General features: G+C 42.1%; 3 protein-coding genes across 3 annotated transcripts; 2 read left to right on the forward strand and 1 right to left on the reverse strand.

Moving 5' to 3' along the window:
* Positions 1–1,245: 1,245 nt before the first annotated feature.
* LOC109461928 (nucleoprotein TPR-like) lies at positions 1,246–7,244 on the forward strand. Its single transcript, XM_019758411.1, has 5 exons — positions 1,246–3,023; positions 3,432–3,560; positions 3,744–3,836; positions 5,307–5,498; positions 5,860–7,244. Exons 1-5 carry the CDS (start codon positions 1,392–1,394, stop codon positions 6,958–6,960), a joined length of 3,147 nt encoding a protein of 1,048 aa, XP_019613970.1. The 5' UTR covers positions 1,246–1,391; the 3' UTR covers positions 6,961–7,244.
* Positions 7,245–7,871: 627 nt separating this feature from the next.
* Positions 7,872–9,302, forward strand: LOC109461878 (rho GTPase-activating protein gacN-like). The gene has a single exon (XM_019758348.1). The coding sequence runs from the start codon at positions 8,006–8,008 to the stop codon at positions 9,101–9,103; it is 1,098 nt and encodes a 365-aa protein (XP_019613907.1). The 5' UTR covers positions 7,872–8,005; the 3' UTR covers positions 9,104–9,302.
* A 12,143-nt stretch (positions 9,303–21,445) lies between these two features.
* On the reverse strand, positions 21,446–24,599 carry LOC109461869 (carbon catabolite repressor protein 4 homolog 1-like). The gene is made up of 5 exons (XM_019758338.1): positions 24,428–24,599; positions 23,257–23,931; positions 22,607–22,792; positions 22,058–22,141; positions 21,446–21,678 (listed from the first exon to the last, which is right to left on the reverse strand). Exons 2-5 carry the CDS (start codon positions 23,893–23,895, stop codon positions 21,472–21,474), a joined length of 1,116 nt encoding a protein of 371 aa, XP_019613897.1. The 5' UTR covers positions 23,896–23,931; positions 24,428–24,599; the 3' UTR covers positions 21,446–21,471.
* Between the last annotated feature and the right edge of the window lie 1,059 nt (positions 24,600–25,658).

The following is a 25,658-nucleotide window of genomic DNA, read 5'->3' on the forward strand; positions in this document are numbered from 1 at the left end:
ATTGGGAAGAAATTCAGCAGGCTCCAGACCTATTTCATAGCACGTTCTTATGCCTATCGTCAGATAAGGTTGATTTTAACCTGGTCTTCTGTGCTTTTGCCTTGTTGCAGTACTGATATTTGCCGCCAGGCGACACTTCAAAACACTGTTAGTCCAAGTTCTGATGTGTTTATACTGGCGGAAAATATTCATTTACACTACTACATTCTTGGGCTGATTTCCTTGAAGTATCATGATGAATCGTTCAGTACAGTCATACTTAAAGCAACGACAGAGTCATAGTCAAAATTTAGTCAAAACTACATTGCAACGGGTACATGTAAGGTGCAGGTGAGAAAAAAATGGTCTTGCAAAACCATGCATATCTAGTATGTAATGAACATGTACAACATCACGATGTTGAATTTTAAAAGACGTACTAGTAATTTTTATAAGTCTCAGCTTAAAATGGTTCTTGAGTATTACTGTATATTACTGTACTCATGTATTGCTGTATTGCTGTATACAGTAGTGCTCTTATAGGTTCTACCAGGCTTCGGAAAGCGGCTGGAAAGAGTAGAAATTGGCTAAATAGGCAGATATTGCAGGAGAGTTGGTTTGCGCTATGAGAGAACAGTTTGCGGCTCCCTCTTGTTAGAGGCTAGTGCTCTTCACATATCGATTTCTCCTCAATCGTAATGAGAAAGCCAAACAAACCGGCTCGCGACACGAAACCTTACACCAACCACAGCTGCCCTCTGACACGTGCCGAGACCAAAAATACAGGACCGCAGAAAAACAATCCGACATAGACGTGGCTTAAACCCGTAATTCTACAATATCCCTGAGCTTCTGCTTTGTATCAATGTTGGTAAATCCGCAAAGCATAGCCAACGTAACAGCGTTTCTTGTTAAAACAAAAGGTTTTATTTTACAAGTGCTAACTAGCTGGTGAGCTTACGAATGGCAAGTAGAAAGCTGGGTCATTAAAACACATACATGAGCTAAAATTAGTGTAATGAGCGTTAGAAAGATTTTTAGAACTAGTTAGAAGTCTTTACATATTATGTTGGACTAATATATGCAATGACGTAGGTAGCCAGGATATATTTCATACACCCGGACATTCTTCGAGTGCTCTCAAAACAATACCATATCCGGGAGTACGGCAAAACCTGATTGGATGCGTGGATTATCATTTTTACTTTGATTGGTCAAAATCTACTGAACAGCTAGCAACACAGAATGTTTGATGACCAAAACATAAAACAGAAAAAAACGTCGATGGTTTTTGCTGTGTCCCAGCAAAGGTGAAATATTGGAAACATTTAACCTTTCTCGGGGTCACTTTGATGTTACAAGTGTTTACTAGAACTTAGAGTTTTCCCAAAGACTTTTGTTAATATCGGAAAATGAAAAAAAGCGAGCTGGATATTCCACCACCCGCCACCCCGGTCATCATACAACTCTACGAAGATTTGGGAGAACAGTTGTTGGATATTGTTGAAGAAAAGTGCGGCGGCGACCACAGGATAGTGGCAGGCGTGTGCCCGAATCTCACGGAGGCCAAGCGGACGGCGGATGGAAAAAACGCGGGAAAATCTCTGAGGAAAAACGGACAACGTTTGTCTACTACAAGCACCGAATGCAAGCTGCCATCCGTTGAAGGTGGGTTCACTCAGAAAATAAGACTGAAGGATGATATAAACGCCGATTTTGCATCATCTTATGAAAAAGAGACCATTGAAATCCCGCCAGAAAACTTTAAGACAACATTTAACACAATGGAAGGCAAATTCCCACCAAGGACAAGACCTGACAAGAAGACGAACGCATCCAAACTCAAAACGACTGCGCAAATGAACGCAAGAAAACCTCAAGGTGGGGGACGGGTTGGTGCAACTTTACCCAAGATAACGGTGACTTCTGAGGCCGCCAATAATAACAGTTTCAAAGGAGGATGCAGTGTAAGAACTAGACAACTTCAGAAGAACACAAGTAACAAACGCACAACAGAGAAGACTGGAGCGCATCTCAGTGTATCTGTACCAAATTCACATCTCGAAGACAAATGCAACACCGTGAATCAAATGTCACGAAAGATGACGAAAAGTTTGGATAACAACAAACGTGTGTCACCTCGGGATGGCGTAAGAAATAATAATTTGAGTGAGGACAAAACGGTAAAAGTAACAACAATCCCACACAAGAAAAGCAACGAGATAAAAAGCGAAGTAAAGACTTCACAGAAGACCACAGACAGCTCCATAGACAACGGAAACATTGCGAATGCACACAAGAACAATACCGAGAAAAAGACACAAGAAGTTCCAACAGAGAAAGCAGGACATTCCAAAGACGCTACAAAGACGAACGATACAAGACCTCCAGAGTTAAACAAAAATGTGAAAGATACAGAATCTAGCGATGTGTTGGAGAAAAAGAACAAGGAAATCGCCAGAACAAATGATGGAGCAAATAAACCAAGAGTCGACACCAAGAAAACGACAACTGATGTACATGTAGAGAAGAAATGGAAGTTGGAAGTAGACACAAGTCAGTTCTCTGAAAAAGAAAATAATTCCGTCCCACCAGAAAGTACAGTGGACCACAAAGACGCTGCATGTACTTCTAAACACGTCGTCTTCAAAGTAGGGCCGCCGTCAACAACTCGACCTACAGAAGAAAACACAAGAGCAGAGAAAACATTAAACAAAAGCAAAGAGAACATCAAACAAAAGAAGAAGACTGCTACAAAACCGATAACAAACAAGGCAAAAACTGATGGAACGAAAGAAGGAGAAACTGAAAAGTCGGGCAGAGACAGTCCTAAGCAGAAGAAGAACTTAAGACTTTGCGAGGTGGTGAAGCAAGGAGACAGGAGCGTCCCTAAGTACAGAGACATTCACCAGAACGTGAAGGAGAAGAGACATGGAAATAGAGAAGCCCTGGAGGTGACATCTATGCAGTGTGAGGAACTGAAGGAAGCCAACATGTACCTCACCAAGATTCTGGGGGTGGAGAAAAACGCAAGGACCATTCAGGTAAGGGGGTGGATTAGAGGAAAGGTGGGGGGGGTGGAAAAAGGGGTAAAGTTCGGGACGGGAGGAGGTTGAATAAGATCAGAAGGAAAGATCTTAGTGTTGTTACCTCCATCATGAAAAGTGGAGGTATTGTTTTATCTCTCTCTCTCTCTCTCTCTCTCTCTCTCTCTCTCTCTCTCTCTCTTTCTCTCTCTCTCTCTCTCCCTCTTCCTGTCTGGGCAACTGTGTGTCTGTCTGTTTATGTGTCCTTAAATTTGTGACCAGCATTACTTAAGAAGGCCTTAATAGTTCATAGAGGTGTGAGATCTCCACATTCTTGTTTTTGTTTGAAAATAGTCTCATGGAATACATTATGTTCTTTGTAACATTTTTTTCCAATATATATCTATTTCCTTCTTTCCATGCCAGTTGATAGATCAGCTGCAGCGTCACCAGAAGACTCTTGAGGCTGAGTTAGAAGAGGCGAGGAGGAAGGAGGCGCATGCGCAGGAGAGGGCGGAGAAGGCGGAGAAACACGTGAACGAGATCTCACAACAGGTCACTAATGTTACATCTCGTACCCAGGGCGATATATACATTCAAGCAGATGTAGGGTTCGGCTCAGTGTTACTAGTCAAGTGTCAATTTTAACTCCAGTGGATATGACCTTTTGACCTACTTTTGCACGTTTTTGCATCACGTTTTCTAACGGTTGTTATGACGTATACATGCACTGTGTAGGTTGAACAAGTGCGTAGGTCACGTGACAAAACCCTCGGCGAGAAAGAACAGCTACTGAAGGAAGTTGAAAAAGAGAGGAAGGCGTTTGAAAAGGTGAGCAGTTATCGACCAATTTGTACTTTTGGATGCTTTAAAAAATTAATAGCCTGTAGAGGGGTTAGAACATACATTAAATATGTTGTGGACTTTGTTTTGTTGTTCTAAATGTACAGGTTGAATAAGAGAGGACGTTAAAATTTTGCGAAAGAGAGAGTGATATTGCAAACTTTAAACGTACATTATGTCAATACGCAGGGGATTGCAAAGGGGATACTTTGTAGATACATGTTCTTTTAATCCTACTCAGATAAATGATCATAATAATCAAACAAATAGCCAATGTAACAGGATGGGAAAAAAGCTTGTAGCAATATTCATATCAGTAAGAAAGTTACTAATTAAATCTTGTTACATCACTGCACTTGAAACCACATCCTGCTACTATAGGTTCTCAAATGGGCGCATCGGAGTCGAAAGAAAAGAAAACATTATAAAACACTAGGAACTACATTGGATATTCTAGGTCAAGCATATCCGTAACAAGTACACACATACAATACAGGGTGTAGCAGGTACCGCGCACTCTTTCTAAAAAAATACTTGAAAACGTTCCAGTTCTGTGAACTGACGCCACAGTGAACACGCTTGTAAGTTCAGTAAGCTTCTAGCGTTAGTTTAACCGCCTTTTCTGTACAAATGTGGTGCGTATTTGTTTTTATGTCTACGTGTACTTTGCAGTACAACCTTTAATTGTTTGAGAGAGGCGTCAGTTGTTTTGAATGTATCGGCGGAAGCCATTAGTTGTTTTGTGAGAGGTGGTGACCAACAGGTACTTTTGTTCTGTCACAAAACTTACCTTTTAACCGTGTCTTTCTTTTGAATGCCTCCTGGCACCAAACAAAACTTACTTTAAAGGGTACGCCCTGAAATGCTGCATGATTCAGTATCCATTCCTAAAAGGTGTTTTTGCCTTAGTCGCCATACTTTGTAGCCGTCCCTGTGCATTGAGTACTCATACTCTCCAAGCAGAGGTTTTACATAGGCTTCGGCTAATTTTGGCGTGTTTGGTACGTACTGTTTTGTCGTGTTTTTTTTTTTTTGTGGTATCTTTTTTTTGCCAGCCTAACTTGGAGTAGCAAATGCTAACAGCCTGGCAAACGGATACAGCCTGTTTGATACAATTTGATATAAACTTTGCAGCCACCGAAAGATCTGTTTGGAGATTACAAGGTTCCTCCATCCAGAAGCTACTACCTATACCAACACTTTCTGCAGCCGATTCCGGGAACCGATTCCAGCAGCCGATTCATCATAAACTCCTGAGATCACGGTATAACGTAATTTCCGAACAGATTCTGTGGGGCAAGGAGAATATATTGGCTACCTGTATCCATTGGCCTCCAGTAAGGATTCAGATGGCATATATAGACTCTGTTTGCCCCACAGAACCTGCTTGGAGATTAGGTATAATGTTAAGTAAGATCCAGACTTTTAAAAGGCTCTTGTTTGTTTGTTTATTTGTAGGTTCGTCAGCATGTTGACTCGGTGGGTAAGATGCGCCAGCGCGCGCACCAAGTGAAGGAGAATGCCTTACGTCAGAGGAACAAGCTGGCCAAAGAGATCGAAGCCGAGCGCGCCAAAATGTCCGCCATGTTGCTGGCCATGAAGGAAGTCAACACGCAGAAATTCAACGCCGAGAGACGCAGACTCAATATGGTGAGCATAATTGTTGTTTTCTTTAATGAGTGAATTCGTTTACTAGTATTGTGCATTGATGTCCTTACAAGTTAAGCCATGAGTACAGGTCATAATGATACAAAGCTCTATGCAGTGATGCAAATCTGGTATCTCACTGAATCTATTGCATGCTAAGTACAGGTTCTACTTCTTGTCTCTTTTTATGATAGTTGTACGCGTAAGAACAGATGGAGCTTATACATTATAATACCTAGTTTTTGCTTGTTTTTCAATTGAATACTAAGAAGTGTTAGTTTGAAAAAATAATACGACCTTGTAGTATGTCTTTATTGTGTTCAGCCTACCATAAAAGCATTTAATTGTCTCTTCGTCTTCTCAGGTCCGAATGAAAAACAAACTAGCGAAGGAGAGAGACGAAGAAAGAGCCCGGCTACGCGAACTCCACGACACGATCGAAGAAATGAAGAAAGAAAAAGAAGAGGCCGTGAAACAAAAATACAAGGCCCTGAAGCAACGAGACTTGGCCAGAACAACTTGTAGGAAGTTGAATGGTGAACTGAAAGAACTACGCGATTCCGTGGACTCGTTGAACGAATCTGGATGCTACGTTCTAGAGACTTCAGAGAGGCTGACTGTTATGGAGAACACTCGGCGGCCACACCCCGGAACGACAAACCCGAAAAACCCGCGGTCAACATTCCCCTCCATCGATAACAAGTTGCCTAAGAGGGGGCTCAAAAGTAAAGCACCGCATCCGGGTGTTGCAAAGACAAAGAATCCCGCCAAATTACCGAAAATAAACCAGACACAAGCAGCGGTCGGTGCCGTCCCATCTCCTATGAGAGGCGGCTTCCCGAGTGTTCATAGAACCAGACCTGTACAGTACGACCAGTGGAGCCCCGCCTTCTCTCATGACGTCACGGAGAATGACGTCTACGATTGGGGTTTCTATGACGACGAGCATCTTGCACATCAAGATCTGACCAGGAGCTACATGCAATACGCTGACTTGCAGGCGACTGGTCATCAGAGAGCACTGGTCAATCGGCCTCCTCACGGTGGACAGTGGAAAAAGTATCCCACGGGCGAGACTTTGGCACCGCACTCCCGCCTTCGCCCTCCTACCATATCGGACAACGGTTTCCATAGCAACGCAGACGTCAACTATGAAGAGAGCGACTTCGCGACGAGTTCTACCACAGAGAGCGGTAGTCATGGCAACACGGTTGACAGACAGGTGTCGGCTCATTTGCAAGGGCTGTCAAGCGATCCGCGCGCTCACGTGACCGACTACCATGGCAACACTATGATTGACAGGCAGGTCTCCGCGCACCTCTGCCATTGGGACTGTGACTGCGCAAGAAATAATGTCGGCCAATCAGAGTCTGCGAAACTTCCAGTGATTGAAAGTGCTCAACTGTATCGCCCATCAGCGATTACGTCATCGAAAGTTGATCGTATCAAATTCCCTGAATTGTAAGCTATAATTTCTTAAGTACGAGAATACAAAGTATGATGAGAAGGGAAACACTATTTCTATCAACTTAAGGACTGTAAAAAAACTTGTATAGTTTCTACTCTTTAAATAACGAAAAGTACTAGTATGTTTCCATGTTTTCATGTTTATAATATCACATTTGAAGCTATAAATAAAAAGTGTACAAAGTAGCAAAGTACGAGTAACGAACATGTTTACATTGTACATAACTCGAGAAGAACATTTTAAAAGAACTTTTAATATAAAGATATGGAAGTACGTGTATATATTGTTTCATTATGACACCATACTTACATACCTACCGATATAATGTTGGCTGTTTGTATTGGTTGAGACAATAAAACAAACACTGAGCTAGGTACACATCTGTCATCAATGGCGTCGATTCGATTGCCCGATAGGCGTAGTTGTGCTGCATTCTTTTTGCAATCTAAACTGCTGTTTTCAAGCTGCTCGATCTTGCATGACTCCCTACTAAAAGCTTTCGACAATGCAGTCCTTCTACTAGTACTACTCATACCTTCCTCAGGGCAATGCTGTCTGGCCAACTATTATTACCAGGAAGAATTAGCAGTAGAAGGATGACCAGAAAGTCGGTAGCTAAACCCTTTGGCCGTACAACAAAGAACAGTATTATCTATTTATCTACCACCCTGATAAAGCTTTGCACGGATAACAACTTTGTTTACAAGTGTGCCGCGTGTAGCGCAATGTAGAGTGCCACTAGAGGACCACTTTTGAGTTAGCCACAGCGTGACCAAGTGCAAACAGGTGTTCGTTTTTTCATAGCGACCAATTTGTTTTGGCTTTTTCCACACTCAACTTACGGATACATGACTCGAGTTTGACGTTTTTTTAAAGTTGGTGACAGAGAAGCACAAGTTCAACAACTTTCCCTGGAGACAGTTATTTACGCTAGTCGTCTGCACGAGCTCACATCGATGGCAGAACGATTTGAGGACCGTAAAAACCTTGCAGCGCTCTTCAGCCATTATATAGGGATTATCCGAACCACCGAGCTGTTGGGATGTTCTTCGTCGGACCAATGGCGATGAGGGGATCGACGATCACCACGAAGATCAAACGGAAGGCCCCGAAGCAGAACGAAGATTCACGACGGCGGAACGAACGAGACATCGGTTCGGAGAAGTTCGACGTTGAGGGACTCGGCTTGCAGGTGCGTCCGACGACACTCTGTCTCGTCCGACAGCTCCGTACCCATATCACCGCCATGGAGGCCGACATAGAATGCAGGAAGGCGAAGAAAGAGATCGCTGAGAGGAAGACAAAAGAGGCGGAGAAAAATGCCACACGGAAATCATCTGAGTTAAAAGACGACCGACAACTAGAGGACCAAGCTCGAAAAGAAAAGGCAAAGGCAAGAGGACTACTAGAAAGCGAACAAAAAGCCCGCGTCAAATTTAGACGTGATCTTGATCATCTGAAATCCGTCAAAGATCTATCTGTCGAAGCCATGGAGAACGCCATCAGGCACACAGAGAGAGTGTCCACGGAACTAGACTCACTCAAACAAAGGCTGGAGTGGACTTCCGACATGATGCAGGGACTAAAAGGTGAGAGAGATCTCGCTGAAAGAGAGCGACTAGGCGTCGTGTACGAGAAAAACAAGCTGGCTAAAGAGAGGAAAGCTGTGAGATCCGAAACTAGCTGTCTGTTAGCGAGCAAAGATCTTCTAGCACGGGAAACATGGGAGGCGAGAAGAGACAGATACAAGGCTATCCAGGACAGGAACGACGCCATCAAACAGTGTCGTGAAATGCGAGGGGAACTCATAGAACTGGAGAGGAAAAAAAAGGAACTACTAAAACTCACAAGCCTGTACCAGGACCGTGTGTTGTCCATGTATCCAGATGACGACAGTTCGACAGACAAGCAAAGCGGTAGAGAGTCCTCAGTATCCCATGTAGCTAAGATGACAAGCCTCAAGCTGCCGAAAATCTACGGCAACTACACACTGAGTAAAACACATATGTTGGGAGGCAGTGGGGAATGCTGTGTGCTGAATAACACAAGGAAAGTTCCGCTGGATAAGGACTGTGGCCAAGACGGTGTTATTCTGCCAAAGGTTAACAACATTGCCGTTCACAACAAGGCTAGAAAATGAAAAAAAAATCGTCTGTAAAATACCTCATACGGTAGAGCTAATAAGGTAGCCTCCTTGATTTGGTTATACAAACTGTAAGGAGCGACTTGTGAAAGAACATTAATTTTATCTCCATAGCAGGTTTCTTGGCTGGGCCTTTTTTTGCTTCCTATCTGCTGTTTTATGATTGCACTCTGGGACTGTTAGAAACCGGGTAAAAGCCTGCTTTGGAACAATGGTTACTGCTTAATGCTCCAGTGCTATATGTTTTATCGTTGGAGAATAACAGAAAAGTGAGCGATTGTATGAATATCTTGTGAGTTTTAAGCAAATCTCGTCGATTGGTGCTTTTAAGCTAGATTACATGTTGATTGCAACTATATGTATTAAGAAATATCGAGCTTGTATGATTGCGCAGTGTTTATATTAAATTGTATATGTAACATTTTACAAGCTTTCAACTGCAATAATATGCAAATTGTTATAACGTAACATTACGTTACGCTCACATGCAAGTAAAATAAACTATTTTCCTTTCAAAATCGATATGTTATTCTTTTTTTTGTCGTTCCCGGTATGAAAGTTTATGGACGTATTGTTTTGTCCATGGATGGCTGAGCTGTGGAATTTTGTATCTGTCCTTTCGGATAGAGTACGTTGACAGCACGTGGGTTCGTAAAGATTGACAGACAGCAGAATGACAGGTCTAAGATCTCAAAATCTGACCAGGAGCTATTAGGTATTAGATCAACTTGGGGGAATTCAGGAAGCCGAGGATAGCATACAAAGTCTGAAATTTCCAATTTCTTGTTAAGGCATTCGTTTCAGTGTGTGGCATTGCAATCGGAAAGAAGCGAACGTTGAATACTTTGTTTTTGCGTTGCAAATCCCATCTTACTACTACTTGAACTTGAACTACAGCTACAAGTGCTACTGCACGCACAGCATCATGGGAACCTGAGAAATGTGAAGGTCTCCAAAATCTAGAATGGCGGCCATCTTGTTTCACACACATACGGGGACACACATTGTCTTAAAAGTGGTTCAAAATGATCAAATGTTACACTCATGTCGAGTGGTTTGTTGGCAACGGTCAGAGATTTTGTAAGTAGGTCCCAAATCCGGGTACTGTTAGGGTCAACGTTCTCTTTAGTATGAGGCGCTTACAATAATGAGAACAAACAAAAATGAACGAACATGGAGCATAAGCCTGTTATGTGGTCTTGTAATACCGTGTAAGGATTCCACTATATTTGAGTTAAATGTTTTATTAGGAATTCATTCATTTAATCAGTACATGTACAACCTGTCCTTCCTCATGCCCTCAATGAAAAGCAACCCAAAGACTGAATAGAGCTTCTCATGAACGACGTTGAATCAAGTTTCAAACATCTAAAGTGAGAACAACTTGAGGATACCTTCAAAGTGACAAAAAAAAAACGGCCCAAGAATGTAGGCATGCTGTAAAATGCCGCCACGCGATGTGGAAAAAATCCACACTACAATGCATCCTCTTGAAAGCAAGGTCTAGGGCTACTCCAAACGACAGAATAGTTCAATTCGTGGCAGCCCAAGTACCAAGTTTTTTGTTACGTTCACCACTTTTGTTTCAGCGCTGTATCGCCTTCCATGTTATCGATAAAAGTGTTTTCAAGTACAAAGCGGTTTTCAACACAGCTAACGTTTCATTTCAGATCAAGCAAAAGCTGTTCCGTAAAAGTTGTCCGCCTAGAAGGTAGAATGGACTGTGATGTCGCGAATCTACCGGAGGTAGAACATATCAAGCTAGAGTGGCGAGACATGGCGAACGATGACGAAGATACCCGACGTGAACCGAGTGAAGTCGAGGTCGATAAAAACGTCCCGTCGAGGGGTTCGGGAGATTCGGGCTTACTGCTGAAGGGTGGTGGTGACACAGACTCGCTGACTGGGGAATCAGGAGAAGAAGAAGAAAAGAGAACTAAAATGCGGGACAACTCGGTGGCTGAGAGAACGCACGACGACACGTCGTGGTCCACGAGAAACGACAACTCTCACAGCTTAAACACGGATCCAAAAACCGCCGTGGAACAAAACTACGAGCGGCGGCAACAACAGAATCTGCTACCGGCCGGATATCTAGACCACGCACACAAACTACAAGAAGATGTAAAGAAGCAATCATCTCGCATAGAAAAGCTGCTTGCCGCTAAACGACAGCTACAGACTGAGCTGCAACAGCTTGCCGTCAGAGAGCATCACTACAGAGAAAGGGCAGAGTACCTCGAAGAGAAAATACAGGCTATCACGGCAGAGACAGAGGAGACGAGAGAGCAGGCAAAAGAGGTGGTGGCAGTGCACGACAAACTACAGGGGCAGATAGAATGGCTGACTCAGGCCAGAGACAGAGCCCATCGCATCAAAACCACAGCCATGCGGGAGAAACACCGCATCCAACAGGAGCTGAAGATGGAACAGGCCAAGATGGACCAGATGACGGTCGCGCTGCGGGAAGCAAAGAAACAGAAACTTGTGGCAGACAGACGGAGAATCGAGATGGCGAGGTACAAGGACGATTTAACCAAAGCATTAGAGAAGGAAAGATCAAGAAGCACGACGCTTCTCGAGTCGATAGAGACGTTGAAGATTCAAATGATTGAAGCCATGAAGGTAAGAGACGACGCCGTGCAAAGAGAAGCCTCCATGCAGCAGCAGTGCGCCCGCCTGAGGAGCATGCTACGCCGCGAAAAGAACCCAGACTACGATAGACATGAAAGAAAAGGCTGTGTGGTACTGGACACGACAGAATGGCAGGGCGAAACACCCGGTTTCCGACTTCCGACGATAAACAGCAAACGACACTCAAATCAGAGACCTCCTCAGACTAGCGAAACCAAGATCTCACTACCGGACATACATGTACCCCCTCCGCAGCAAAGGAAGAAAAGATGTCGTCCCTTTGGACGAGTTTCCAGAAAAGCGCCGTCATTGTCATCATCAGGTGATCATACTCAAGATGTGCGAGACATGTGGAACCATCCACCAGAGAACAACCTCTCACACCACGCAAATCCACAGTCTAGGACCTATCACCGTTCTATACAGGGGGATAGCGCGTATTCTGGTAGCTTCGAGTCGCTACCCTACCTTCCTAACATCAACAAAAATGGGACCATTGCCGTCAACAACAACCCTTACACCGAACAACATATCCACCACAGAACTCGACCCAGAGTTTCCAAGCGCCATGAGCAAGGCAAGAGGAGCTCCATGCCCGACTTCCCACCCAAAAGACCGACCCGTTTCAGATCGTATTCCGAGGGGCAAGCGTTGATTCCAGCGGCACCGAACTTGTCAGACATCCCGAAGGATAACAGACTAAAACCTGTACATAACGGTACGGCTTTGCCGACCTGTATACAGAACAAAACATTGGACACTATCAGCAAGACAAACAACGAGCAGCAACTCAGCCAAAACCAAATGTTCCTGAAACAGGCATACTAGCAAGGTACATCTACGTAGATGGACTAGCGTTAATATTCATAATTTAAGGCTGACTCGAAGAACAATGAGAATTGCCGCTGAATATAACTTTTGAACACATAAGCTGTTGAGTTTCATAGCTTTTAAGGCCCATGTACATTTTGTGTTGAACTAGTCTGGTATCCCAGGTTTTCAACACGCTAGTACGACACAACCACGCCACATTTGTACACTATGTCTATGAGTATCGCTAGCCTATGTTGTAAGGTAGATTCACCTTGTAAAGAAATTATCAAAACATTTCTTTTAACATGTAGGTCTTCCTGACTGTACAACATAGGCCTTTAAGGTGATATCATAGTTACATTCGATGAAGTAAAAAAAGGCGATGGAATTTGTGTTTGAAGGAAAAATATTAGATTATAAGATTCATAAAGATGTTACAGTCCATGTCCTCATTAATGTGTTTTGTCCATGTTTCTATGTTTCTTGTATTGATTCTCTTATGATTCAATTGGCTCGCAATGTCATGTTGTGACGTCGTTACTTCGTTTTCAAAAATTGTGAAGCATTCTTTAACGTGTAAGCGAGTCAAAAAATCGATCACAATGACCCCTTGAAAACGCACACTGGAGTTCCTCGTGCGTAGTTGAAAAACAAAGACACAAGAGCACAAGTGTTGGGTGTAGGAGGTACAAGTACGTTGTCAAGATTGGCACGTGGGTCAAAAATCAACTATTGTGTGGTCGGTGTCAGAATGTCAATGACCTTTTGGACGAATTCTTTGATTTCCAGAAGGTCGTCGAATTTCAAAATCGCCAGAAAATCGAGCGAAAACCTACCCTATGTCACAATGGACGGGGTTCGTATGCCAACCACGCCCCAACCTACTCCCGAATACAAGCCAACCATCAGCCAACCTTTGCCGAACCTCCCGTCCACACCCGAATGCAGCCACTAGAGTTGTCCACCACTGTGTCATGTACCTTTTTCATATCGAGCAATAAATAAATAAAAACTAGAAAGGTAACATTTGCAAAGCAAATGCATAATGTTTACCTTCGCATATGGTCTGCTCTGGTCAGACAGGAGTATAAGTCCCTCCTACTATAAAATTGCAACATTATGTAACACAACACGAGTTACCATGGTGAGAGACGTCAACAAATCAGGTCATTGGCCAGGACAAAGGTCAGTGTTTGGAACAGAAGAAGAAGAGGAAACGTAGCAAAAACAATATGTTAGGCAATTTGAACGTGAGCAAGTCTGTGTTGGAATCGACCACCTCTGACCTGGGGGGGGGGGTGCTGTGATTTGTGATGTGTTGTTATTCGACTAGCTCACAACATGTATATTTTGAGCACGAGTGATTTAAAGCTTCCCTCGACAACCTGCCAAGCAAAAAAACATAACAGACATGCCTGGCATTCGTCAATGGAAGAGTCTATAATTTGTCCTTGTCTGACCAAGTCCAAAACCTCCAGAGATGCTCTATCTAACGTCACACTGTGTCTCTGCACTCAAAATCGGTGGTTGAAACTACAGTGTGGTTGAAAATATAGTCTCGTTATTACTGCTAATGCCCAAATAAACTTCTGTTGAAAACGCCGTCCTTTGTATAATTCTTTCCTCGCATCCCTGGAGGAAGAAGTGTTAAGAATAAGAACAGAAGACTTGTAACGTTACATGTAGTGTATGTTTTATAGATGAAGATATGCAAGGATTTTTCTTAAAGTTCAACAAAAGATCAACAAAAAGAACATCTGGAATTCAGATACCATGGTCTATTGAACTAGTATGTTGCTGATCGTACAAGGCAAACGTATTTGGAATTGAAGGGTTGACCAATTTAGGACCTGAATATTCAAACCCTTGGATTTAAAGCCCCAAAACGAAAGTGTTGCACTAGATGTGTCAGACCTGCACTAGATGTGTCAATAAATTATGGAGACAAATTGATGTATGGTCCAATTGTACAAACGTGCCGCCCTCCCTTGGAATCGCATTATGGTCGGAATATCATGGTTTTGCCTTCATCAATGATCTTCAACTTGCAAAGTAGCAAGGAAATGTACTATGTCTGTGATGACCGAGTCTATCCTTTCAAGTTATATATGAGAAGCTAGGTTAAAAATGATGATAAAAAGACTAAGAAATCAATTGTATGCGCACTAGAGTAGTCTATACCAAACCCCTTTTTCAGATGGAAAAATGGTAAGAAAAATTGACTAAACAGACTGAATGACTTGCCAGACCAGTCAGCTGGTCGAAGAGGTCCATATTTTGAGTTGCAACCGATCTTGGTCGGCTGCTTCCTATTTAGCGAATCATTAAGCATATTTGGCCAATTTGTACCATCTTCCCATTAACCCAACGAGACTAAAATAGAAGAGAGAAAGTACGTACATTTGTAGCATTAACAGTAATAACGAGAGTATATTTTTAACCACACTGTAGTGTGTCATCACCAATTTCGAATGGACAAAGTGTGACATTAGCGTTAAGATCATCTCTAGATATTTTGGACTTGGTTAGACAAAGAGGAGACTATTCCATCCGACAACTGTGACAGAGAGAAAGTGCCTTATGTGATTTATGGATTATCGCAAGCTAGCAGCCTGATATGACATCTGATACCGTCCTAAAAATAGTCGCAGTATCATTTCATATCGTAGCCGCGGCGTGTCGGTATGTGTGATGTCTTTACCGCCGCACGAGTTAGTGAAATAAGGAACCACTGGCAAAAAACTGGGACATTTGTCTCTCCATATTCTAATGTCTAGTGATACCGGGGGTCAATTTTGGGCATTGCACCAAATAAACAAGCGCAGTCCTCGCATTGGTCTCTTGGATAATGAAATCAATCTCATGTACCCGGTTGCGTATATCATCTACACTTGTCAACAGCTCTGCTGCACGAATTAGCAACAGCATGCAATTTTACCACCTGTTTTACGGATACTCAATAAAATCCTCATTTTATCATCAAAATCCATTATTTATTGGAATATTAACTTCAGAAGAGGAAACTTCCGAAGCGGTTGTCTCTCCACATGGTCTCGACCTCCCGCTGTTGGGGAGATTTTGCGGAGCTCGTTCGGAATGTGGAAACTGCATAGGTACACAGAAAACATCCAATCCGCGCCGACACCCCGTTAATAGAGAGAGATCATAGTCCAAGAATAACTCCCGGATCCATCCGTAAGCTTCCCGGTAGCGAACTCACACGCGCCTGGCCCTCCTAGAGCTGGACAAGCCTCCGAACCTTAAGAAAGAAGAAGAAACTTCTTGAAGATGTCTTCTGAGCCGAAGGGACTTAACCACGACTGCGTCTTCGCAGGAGGAAGGGGGAGGAGGAAATATTTCTTCCACGACGTGTACGTGTGTTTCCCGCCGGTGTACCACGCCGACGTGAAGCAGCCGCGGCTTCAGCAGGCATCGAGCTACACGCCGACTAACTACGCCGTCAGGCTGCACCAGAACAGATTGGAGGGTTGCAGGCGCAGGTACGGACTCTTCAGATTTCAGTAGACAATCTCTGGTTTAAGCAACAGGAGATTGAATGCTGAGAAAGAACTGGATCCTGAAAATATGCTGTAGAAATAAATGATAACTTTCCTTTTTAATATGTCTAAACAGATGCTAGGAGGTTCAGGTCTAGAGTGAACGCTAGGATGTTGTAATCTTCAAGCAGGTCTTTTTGTGGCCGCAAAGACAGTATGAAGTTGGCCAGCCTGTATCCATTTTTAATATCCATTTCGAAATGGTAACTCACTGTCAAATGGATACTGCCTGGCCAATTTGATGCTGTCTTTCTGCCACCGAAAGATGTGCTTGGAGATTATCCTGAGGGAGTACATCAATGTTGAGCGGCAATTGTACTCCCTTAGCAGACCAACTCCCCTGACATGTTCCATGTCTAATTGGCATATAACAGCCGCATATTCCTACTCTTTCCTGCCGCTTCCGAAGCCTACTAGAGGCCAAAAATCTTATGTTTATTTTCCATCTCATGGCTAGGACTTAACATGTAGGTATTGCAAGCTTTTACAATGTATATTTTGGCACATCGCTAAGGTATTACAAGTTGACATACCAATGATGCAACAATGAAACGAAAGCAACTAATATAAGATATCGATGGCCATCGAAGATTGAAGTTAAAAGCTGACATGTCATAAACAAAGGTATCAAACATTTGGAGAAAGCTCGAATGTTCTTATATGTATACGGATGAACGGTAAGCCGAACTCGCGACAGAAATAGCCGTCAGTTTATGGGAGTGTTTTGACGATACTAGATGCGAAAGCGTTTAGCGCTCTCTGCTCTAACGATAAAATTTTTATCAGCTCTTTCGTGCTAAGCGCCACTTAACGTTTCTAATATTATGTATATTCATGTACGTATTGAGCTGGGTTGGATCGTTTTCAAAATACAAGGTGGTATATGGATTTGGGTATAGTATTTTAATACGAGACCCCTATTTTAAGGGAAACCATAAGGGGCATTTCTTTTTCAATCCACAACACTAAAACAAAGGAACGGACAGAATTGAATACCCAAATACTCAATCATGAAATTTTTTTTGTTCAGCAAAATGCATAATAAATGTATCAAATAATTACATTTACATCATATACATCTTTGCGTTCTGACTGAATCATCCTTGTAACATTGATGATTTAATTTGCTTCTGGTTTTGACCAATTTTGCTTTACAATGTATACATAGTATAAACATTAAATTCTTCGTGTATTGAATATGACTCCATAAATTGTTGTACGTATAAAGTATGCTTGGCTGAAACACGAACACACTCTTGAGTTTCCGATTATCCCAGCTGGTAGGTTGTAAATTGTATCCACCCCACCCAAAAGGTCCTGCAATTTCCTATTTTAATTCCACCCCACTGAGAAATCCTTCACTTCAAAGCATTACATGATGATACCCGATCTGCAAAGTCTTGTTTGTTAGCCGTGGTCCATAACGTTGGACAGATGACTCAACATGAGGTTTAAAACCAAAGTGCCATTTGGTGATAAAGACCCACAAACAGAATTTTGGACACAGAATTGGACCTTTATGTGTATAGCGCAATGCTTGGGTGGAGGCTACAAGGGAAACATCTGTATCGTATGATGCGATACTTTTGAAAGATGACTCGACATGGCGTTTAAAACCAAAGTGCCATTTGCTGATAAAGATGGTTAAAAGACCTACAAACAGAATTTGGGACACAGAATTGGACATTAACCTTTATGTGTACAGGGCAATGCTTGGCTGGGAGCTACAAGGGAAACATCTGTATCGTATGACGGGATACTTTTGAAAGATGACTCGACATGGGGGTTTAAAACAAAGTGCCATTTGGTGATAAAGACCTACAAACATAATTTGGGACACAGAATTGGAGGTTAACCTTTATATGTACAGTGCAATGCTTGAGTGGAAGCTACAAGGGAAACATCTGTATCGTATGACGCGATACTTTTGAAAGATGACTCGACATGGAGGTTTAAAACAAAGTGCCATTTGGTGATAAAGACCTACAAACAGAATTTGGGACACAGAATTGGAGGTTAACCTCTATATAGGGCAATAGTTGGGTGGGAGCTACAAAGGAAACATCTGTATCGTATGACGCGATACTTTTGAAAGATGACTCGACATGGGGGTTTAAAACCAAAGTGGTGATAACGGTCTTCTGATGGCAAACAGAATTTGGGGGTTAACCTTTGTGTCTATAGGGCAATAGTTGGCTGGGAGCTACAAAGGAAACATCTGTATAGTATGACGCGATACTTTTGAAAGATGATTTAAAACAAAGTGCCATTTGGCGATAACGATCTACTGGTAGCAAACAGAATTTGGGACACAGAATTGGAGGTTAACCTTTGTGTCTATAGGGCAATAGTTGGGTGGGAGCTACAAGGGAAACATCTGTATCGTATGTCGGGATATGGACACATAATACTGGTGGACTGGGACAGGCTTCAGGGTCAAGGTCATAATGGACGATGTGGGATGGGACAGGCCTAATAAGGGCAGTGGAAGGGACGGGGGGCGATATAGACTTCCTGACACTTTTGACCAATCACTGACGTGCACAAAGTCACGTGATGTAGGTGATTGGTCACACTGCAGTAGAACAATCCATTTTTTTGCGGGGCCTTTTTTGTGCTGGATCAAAGTTTTAGCTGAGACTGTATTATTTATACAAGGGAATTGTGACTTCAGTTGCTTGAGTAACAATTTTCTTGTGTATCTCATTACCTACATCATGCCTAACCTTCATGGGCTACTGTACTATTTGTTTGTTTATTTTCCAAACGGTGATAAAACAAAAGAGTTGATAAAATTACTTCCTTTATCCTTCTAGGCACGCACCGCTGAACGTACGTAACTTCACCGTACCAGAATCGCAAGTGAGCCTCCACTGAAAACACTGTGGAAGGCCAGCACACATCATCACACCAAAGAACAACCAACAGACACACACCAGATGGAAGAAGACTGGAGAGAGATGACAGAAGATCTGGAGCAAGAACATGACAGAGAGAAAAGAGAGACAGTTTCTTAAGAGAAAGACTTTGAGAAGTGCCTTCGAAAATGTCGGTAAAGTTACCGAAGTTATAACGGTCCATGTTTGTTGGAGTTTTGTCAGAGAAGTTTCTGTGACGTCATGCCTACGAACAGCCAATCAAATTCATGATTATACCCAGAGGCAGATCTGATTGGCTAGCTTGATAAGATGAGAAAGTCAGATACAGCCGTGAGGCATCATATGATAAAATAGCCTGGTGTCCAGTCTATTGTGGTTTGGATAGACAGTCCTGAAGAGAGCTCGTCCAACCTTCAGTAAACTGGACACCAGGCTAAGAAAAAAATGGTAGTGGAAAGTCTTTAGAAAGAGATCTAGTGGACAAGAAATATTGTAGATACTGGAGAATTTTGCATGGTTTTACACATTTTTTTTTCATAATTTCCTTCTCCGTGACTAAAGAGATTGGTCGCATCAAATATCCTGCTGGTAACTGGAAATTGTAAGGAATTAAAAAGTTACATAGATGTTTACTATGTAAAATATGTTCATTATATAAAATAGTCTCAAGTAATCTACTGGTATTCTTTTAATTGTGCTGAAAAAATCTATTAGCCGTTATTTTAGAAGGTCAGAAAGTCCTTACATGGATATTTACATATATTCGTACATATAAGGTAGTCTCCACCAGACTCCTTTGCAGGCTGAATAAATAGTAGAAATGCGCCTAAAAAGAATGTAGCTGGCCAGGGGAGTTGGCCAGCCACAGTGAGTCCAATTTGCTTGCAGGCTAATTTCTACTACTTATTCAGCCTGAAAAGGAGTCTGGTGGAGACTACCTTATTATACACGAATGTCTATGTCTATTATGTCTATGTACGAAAAAGCTTGAGCTTCAATTCACTGAAATGCAAATAGGGACACCAAGATGGCAGTACACTTGTCACGTAAAACTGGAAGGAAGAGATCACCCCAGCAATGTTAAACAACAGCCCGACATGCAAATACAAAGGACAAGTTTCACAACAGATTCTACACAATGTGTAGAATTCTACTGTCATCCTGATACTCAGAAATCTGAGACTCATCACAACATGATTGGCATATCTCAGAGATGACCTTTATACAGCATTACGTTTGTACCGCCCTGCCCTTCTCATCTTACAGTGTTGGACCCTGTGTAGCAGGCAAGACTCTACCCCTTGCCAGAATGTGCTCTCGGGGTACATTCTGGCTAGTGGCATATTCCAGCTTGCTACACTGGGGTCACTATGTAAGATTCTATTCTACTCTGCCTTCAGTTTAGCTTTACATTTATAAAATCCTCTTTATCCAGTCTATTGTTATTTTTTTTCACTTTCCATAAAATATATACATATCTGATATCATACTGAAGGGCAAAATGCCCTAAATTACGTGGTTGAATTAGTTAAGATCATTCCCACACTTTTTAGTGTGTAATAGCCCTTAGACCACGCTGCTGTTCAAGCACTACAGCTGGTTTAATTACACGATATTCAGTTTAAAATTCTTTTGAAAACTTTTTTAAAATGTTAGCTGTAAAAAGTAGCAACATTTCTTAGTCTTTAAAAAGAAAGTTCAGTGCACACCAAGATGGACCATAATGTTGCAGGTCTGTGAGTCGAAAATTCTGACAAGTAACTTTGAAAAAATGCTACTGTAAAAAGCAGCAACATTCAATGCATAACAAGATCCATAACATAAATATTATGGATCTAAATCTCCCCTTCAGCAGTATTATCTAAGCCAGGATAGTGAGTGTGTGAGTGATCTTAATCTTGTAGTTTGGTAACTGTTAGCTGTAAAAAATCAGCACTATTTCCTGCTTTAAAAATAAAATTCAATGCACACCAAAATCCATGATCAAATTGAAATAATGCATCTTAATGTTGCTGGTCTGTGATCAGTTGAAACACAGCTTTGACTACATATAAAAATTCTCTTTATCTAATAAAACTCTAATAAAATATTTTTTTCATAAAACCTCCAAAAGTATATTAAAGGGCAAAAATGCCCTAAATCACGTGATAAGATTTGTTAAAATCATTCCCATACTTTTTTTTAGTGTGTTAGCCCTTAGTAACTTTTAAGACCAGAAAATTGACAGTTTTTTGCCACCCTAAAATTGCATTGGGTGCCTAACATCCGTGTCCATAATACCACCAGGGTCCATAATATCGCCACCTTGAGAAACAGTGTGCTTAAAGATATTTTTACTGCAACATACCTTTGGTATGCACTCCTTCACACATCAAATGTACATACCTAGGGAATGTTGCAGTGAAAATATCTTTAAGCACACTATTTCTGAAGGTGGCGATATTATGGACCCTGGTGATATTATGGACACGGATGTTACATGTTACAGGTCTGTGAGTTGAAACACAGCCTTGAGGGAGAGGTGGTCAGAAGGGAAGACCTTGTTGGGACATGCTGTGAGAGGTGTGATGGCTGACTCAGGTACCATGTCCAGCACTGCTGTCACTCGCACGCTGTCTGAGCTGTACCAGATATAGTCCAGACACTCCACAAATGAATCCATGTAGTTTGTGAAGTCCGGCTCTTTTCCCTATGGAAGGAAACCATTCCTTGATGTGGGTTATTGATTAAAACTGACAACTTCAAGGTTTAAATTCTGGAAAGCATCTGACATTACATGTACATGTATTTTGAAGTTTCTACACCATCATAATCATGACAACGGTCTATCCATTTGAGACATTTTGAAACATTTTTCATTCTTTGACTGAAAATAATCTCTTGGTGGTGGTTTGCATGTTCTAAATTCTGTTTACAAATGTCAAAACCTTGAAGAACCTAAAACATTGAACAAAGTCAACAAAATATATACATGTACTTGACTAATTGCTGTCTTAGAATATAATCCTCTGAGTAGGAACAAAATATGTGTACTAGTATGTTACAGTCCAACGAACCCAAAACTGTACCTTGACTTCAGCATAGGCACTTTTGAGAGACTTGGATGGATGTGAGTACAGGCTGGATGGCAACAGGTCGATCAGACACTTACTCTGGATAAAAGGAAAACAAAATCAGTTAAGTTTCAATCAAACCTTGTAGCAGAAAATAGCAGCCAAGGTATATTTTTTATCACTACAGCCGAGAGGGTGCTGTGGCGTGGTGTACTGGTGCTTGGGGTACCAAACCCACACTATTTGTTCCTGACACAAAAAAATACCCCGGTACTTTCCACGATAAAATCAAGACCATACATTGTAGCAAGTCCAGAACAAAAGATATGAATACCAGAAGCGGTGCTGCAGTACCAAGGTGGGACACCAGGAGGCCCACATTTGACCTTGACCTTTGTGGTCCTAAGATCTACCAGCATACCAAATATCATCACAATCCATAAAGTTATGCTGGCCTTCTTAGTTATGCTGACCACAAATATGCAGAAAAACACACACAGTGACACACACACACACACACACACACAAACAATGCCTACATTTTCATGTAGGTAATAAACCCACCTCGTTGTCAGACACCTTGAATGGTCGTAGAGCGTGGAACATCTCGTACCCTCCCCCGGCCAGGTGACCCCTGGTGAGGATGCCGTACGCCGGGCTGAAGGGGGAGGAGTTAAAGTCTCCACACAGGATGTGGGGCTGGTCTGTACCGCCTGCAAACTGCACCAGCTCAGCCATGGCTACTGAGATCTTCAGAAAATAACAGTCCTCATTAAAAAACATGATTTATACCTGTTAAGAATTTTGATCCAACACAAAAAAATTTCCTCACTCAGAGCTTTAGACCAGTAACTTCTTTGTGTTGGATCATAAGTCTTAACCAACAGAGAGATAAACTTTCATGATAGTATGATTTATACCTGCAGAGCTGTATTCAGTCAAAGATATAACTACTACCTTCACTTTGAGTGTAGTTTTTGGATTCCATGTGTTTGACAGGGGGCAACAGTTTACATGGTAGTCTTGTTTGGAACTGTTCGTAGCTTTTGCACCCCCTTTCTTCTTAGTTCTCTGTTTTCTATAAGAAGAAAATACACTATTATACAGTATGGTAAGAAGTACGTACTAGTATTACTTTAATGGTTAGACTACTGTATAGTGTATACCAAGGAGGTTAAATATTCAACCTCCTTGTGTATACTGATCTGAGTTACCTGCAGAGACTGCACATCCACCTCCACATGCTGGGGGGCGCTGGGGATCAGTCCCAACCACCAGATCACGTGGAACGTCCCCACAGTCACCACACGACCTGTCACCTTACACCTCAGCCTGCACATCATCATCACACTGGTCTTCTCCAAGTACTTGTAGACATAATCTCTCTCGGACTCTCCCACGTACCTCTTGATAAGTTCTTTGAACTTGGAATTGAAGTCAAACGCAGTGAAATCAACTACACTAAACCTAGAAGTCCGAAAGAACATCGCAATTCCTTCTGGAGTCCCGAGAACTTTTTCTTTAAACCTGTAGCCATCGTAGCCTTGCTTCTGCATCAAGGGCAAGAGGTTTTCTTGGAAGTAGGTTGTTCCGACTTCTTGTAGACACACGATGTCACCGTTAAGGTAGCGTAACTCTGTGTCTAGTTGTTTCTCGCGTGCGGACATTGGGAGACATTCTTTGGGACAGTACGGATAGGATTGTGGGGAGACGTGGCAGTCGGCGAGGATGTTGTAGGACACGACAGAGAAGTGTGAAGTTTTGGTACCGTCGGTGTCTGCATGGTTGTGTGGATGGTGGAGGACTTTTCTGTTCAGAAATGCCTCAGAGCTGACTTCTGTTAATGGATCCATGCTGTCAGTTCTGGCCTCAGGCCTCAGTTTTCTGACCTGTCAAATGAAATGAAAAACTACTACTAAATTAAAGATTTGTGATCTTATACTTTTGTCCAATGATCTTAACCTTTATAACTGATGAATTAATTGTATAATGGTGACTCTAATTGATACTGCAAATTAGGTTGTTATTTGCATAAATCAAAATGTCAGCTAATGATTTTCTCTGCACAAATAAGCTCAGTCCAAAGACTTTCCAAAGTATGAAAGTCCTATCTTGGAGAAGAAGGCTATTATAATAGTACGTTTTCTCATTGATTTAAAGTATGATTGATATGATTGACTTGCATCTACTTTAGACCAGCACTTTAGTAGTAAACGTTAATTTTGTTCACCTAGCCTTTTATACTATAGTTCACTTCCACACACTTTACTGACCAGTTGAGCGTACATGTAGTTGAACTCCATGAAGTACAATGTACAAGACAGCGAATAAGGCTGTACATGCAGTATTTACCTCTTTAAGAACGTAGAAAGTAACGCTTCATACCTGCAGTTTTCCCTTCTGACCCCAGTCCAAAGATCGGCACAGAAGATAATGGTCAATGCTTTACTTCCGGGTTAGGTCAACCCCTCTCCGGAGACCGGTTGGTTCACCCCCGCATGAGTGCACACGAAGGGGACCGTCCGTTGTTGGCGTGTCTGGGTCGTCCATTGCACCGCTCGACTAAACTCTAAGCAGACGTAGTGTTCGGCTCTGTGTTTCACACGTGTTAGGCCACGTCTTTACAACGTCTATTGTATACTATAATGTGTATAGCAGGACTATTGTTGGCACTGTATTGTTGGGCGCTACGCGTTTAAAACAACAGGTGGCACCATGGCACAGAAAGATTAAATATAAATCTTTAATAGTTTCACACCTTTTACATATTAGTAACGTTAACGTTATATCTTTTTCAAGTTGACCTCTTTGATACTGTAGAACTCCAGTTTCGGCCTCTCTTGTACAGGCTTGAATGTGAAAATCCTATGAAAACGTAGCTCAAAACCCAATACTCACCTTTTGAGAGCTCACCTGACCATAACCATGCTTTGCCAAGGTAAATGTCTAATTGTACTAGTACTTTCCGGTTTGTGTACTACTAGTATTTGGAATATCAGGGCATAGTACGCTTGAACCTTTGACCTCTCCAAACCGATCTGGGAGGCTCGTAATCATCATCATCATTATGGTATCCTGATTACCCAGATATAAACCATAACATATCGTATAACCGCTTGTCGATCTAATGCGCCATAGAAGTACCTGTACAATATCATGATGTGATAACTCCCTTCTTTATTCCTATAAGAGGTCTTGGTGTAGTATGGTCGGCCTGTGTGGCTGTTAGCGTCACTTCTGGGGCACTGTATCTGTGTAAATCAACGAGTAATAGTGTTCAATAATGGGAGATGTTATAAAACAAACAAGCAAACGAACCAGTTGTCTGAGCGTTTTCCTACCAATTCTTGATGGCTACAAAATTCCTACGACCCCACCAGGCAGTTGTATAGGATAGGGTAGTTGTGGAAAGGGTCTAAAATACAACAAGCAAACAAACAAACAATGCACTAAACCGGCATCGAAAATCTGGCGTCAGTTACGGTGTTGCTGGAAGCGACCCCTATTATCCGTGTTAAAAAGTGCACCCTCCAGTTGGCACCGCATGGATCAAAAGCGCCATACAAGCACCTATCAATTTTCATCGATATTGCAGGACAATAAAATATGCACTCCA

The sequence above is a fragment of the Branchiostoma belcheri genome, unplaced genomic scaffold (genome assembly GCF_001625305.1).
Source record: "Branchiostoma belcheri isolate BF01 breed outbred unplaced genomic scaffold, Haploidv18h27 scaffold97, whole genome shotgun sequence".
Classification (NCBI taxonomy): Eukaryota; Metazoa; Chordata; class Leptocardii; order Amphioxiformes; family Branchiostomatidae; genus Branchiostoma; species Branchiostoma belcheri.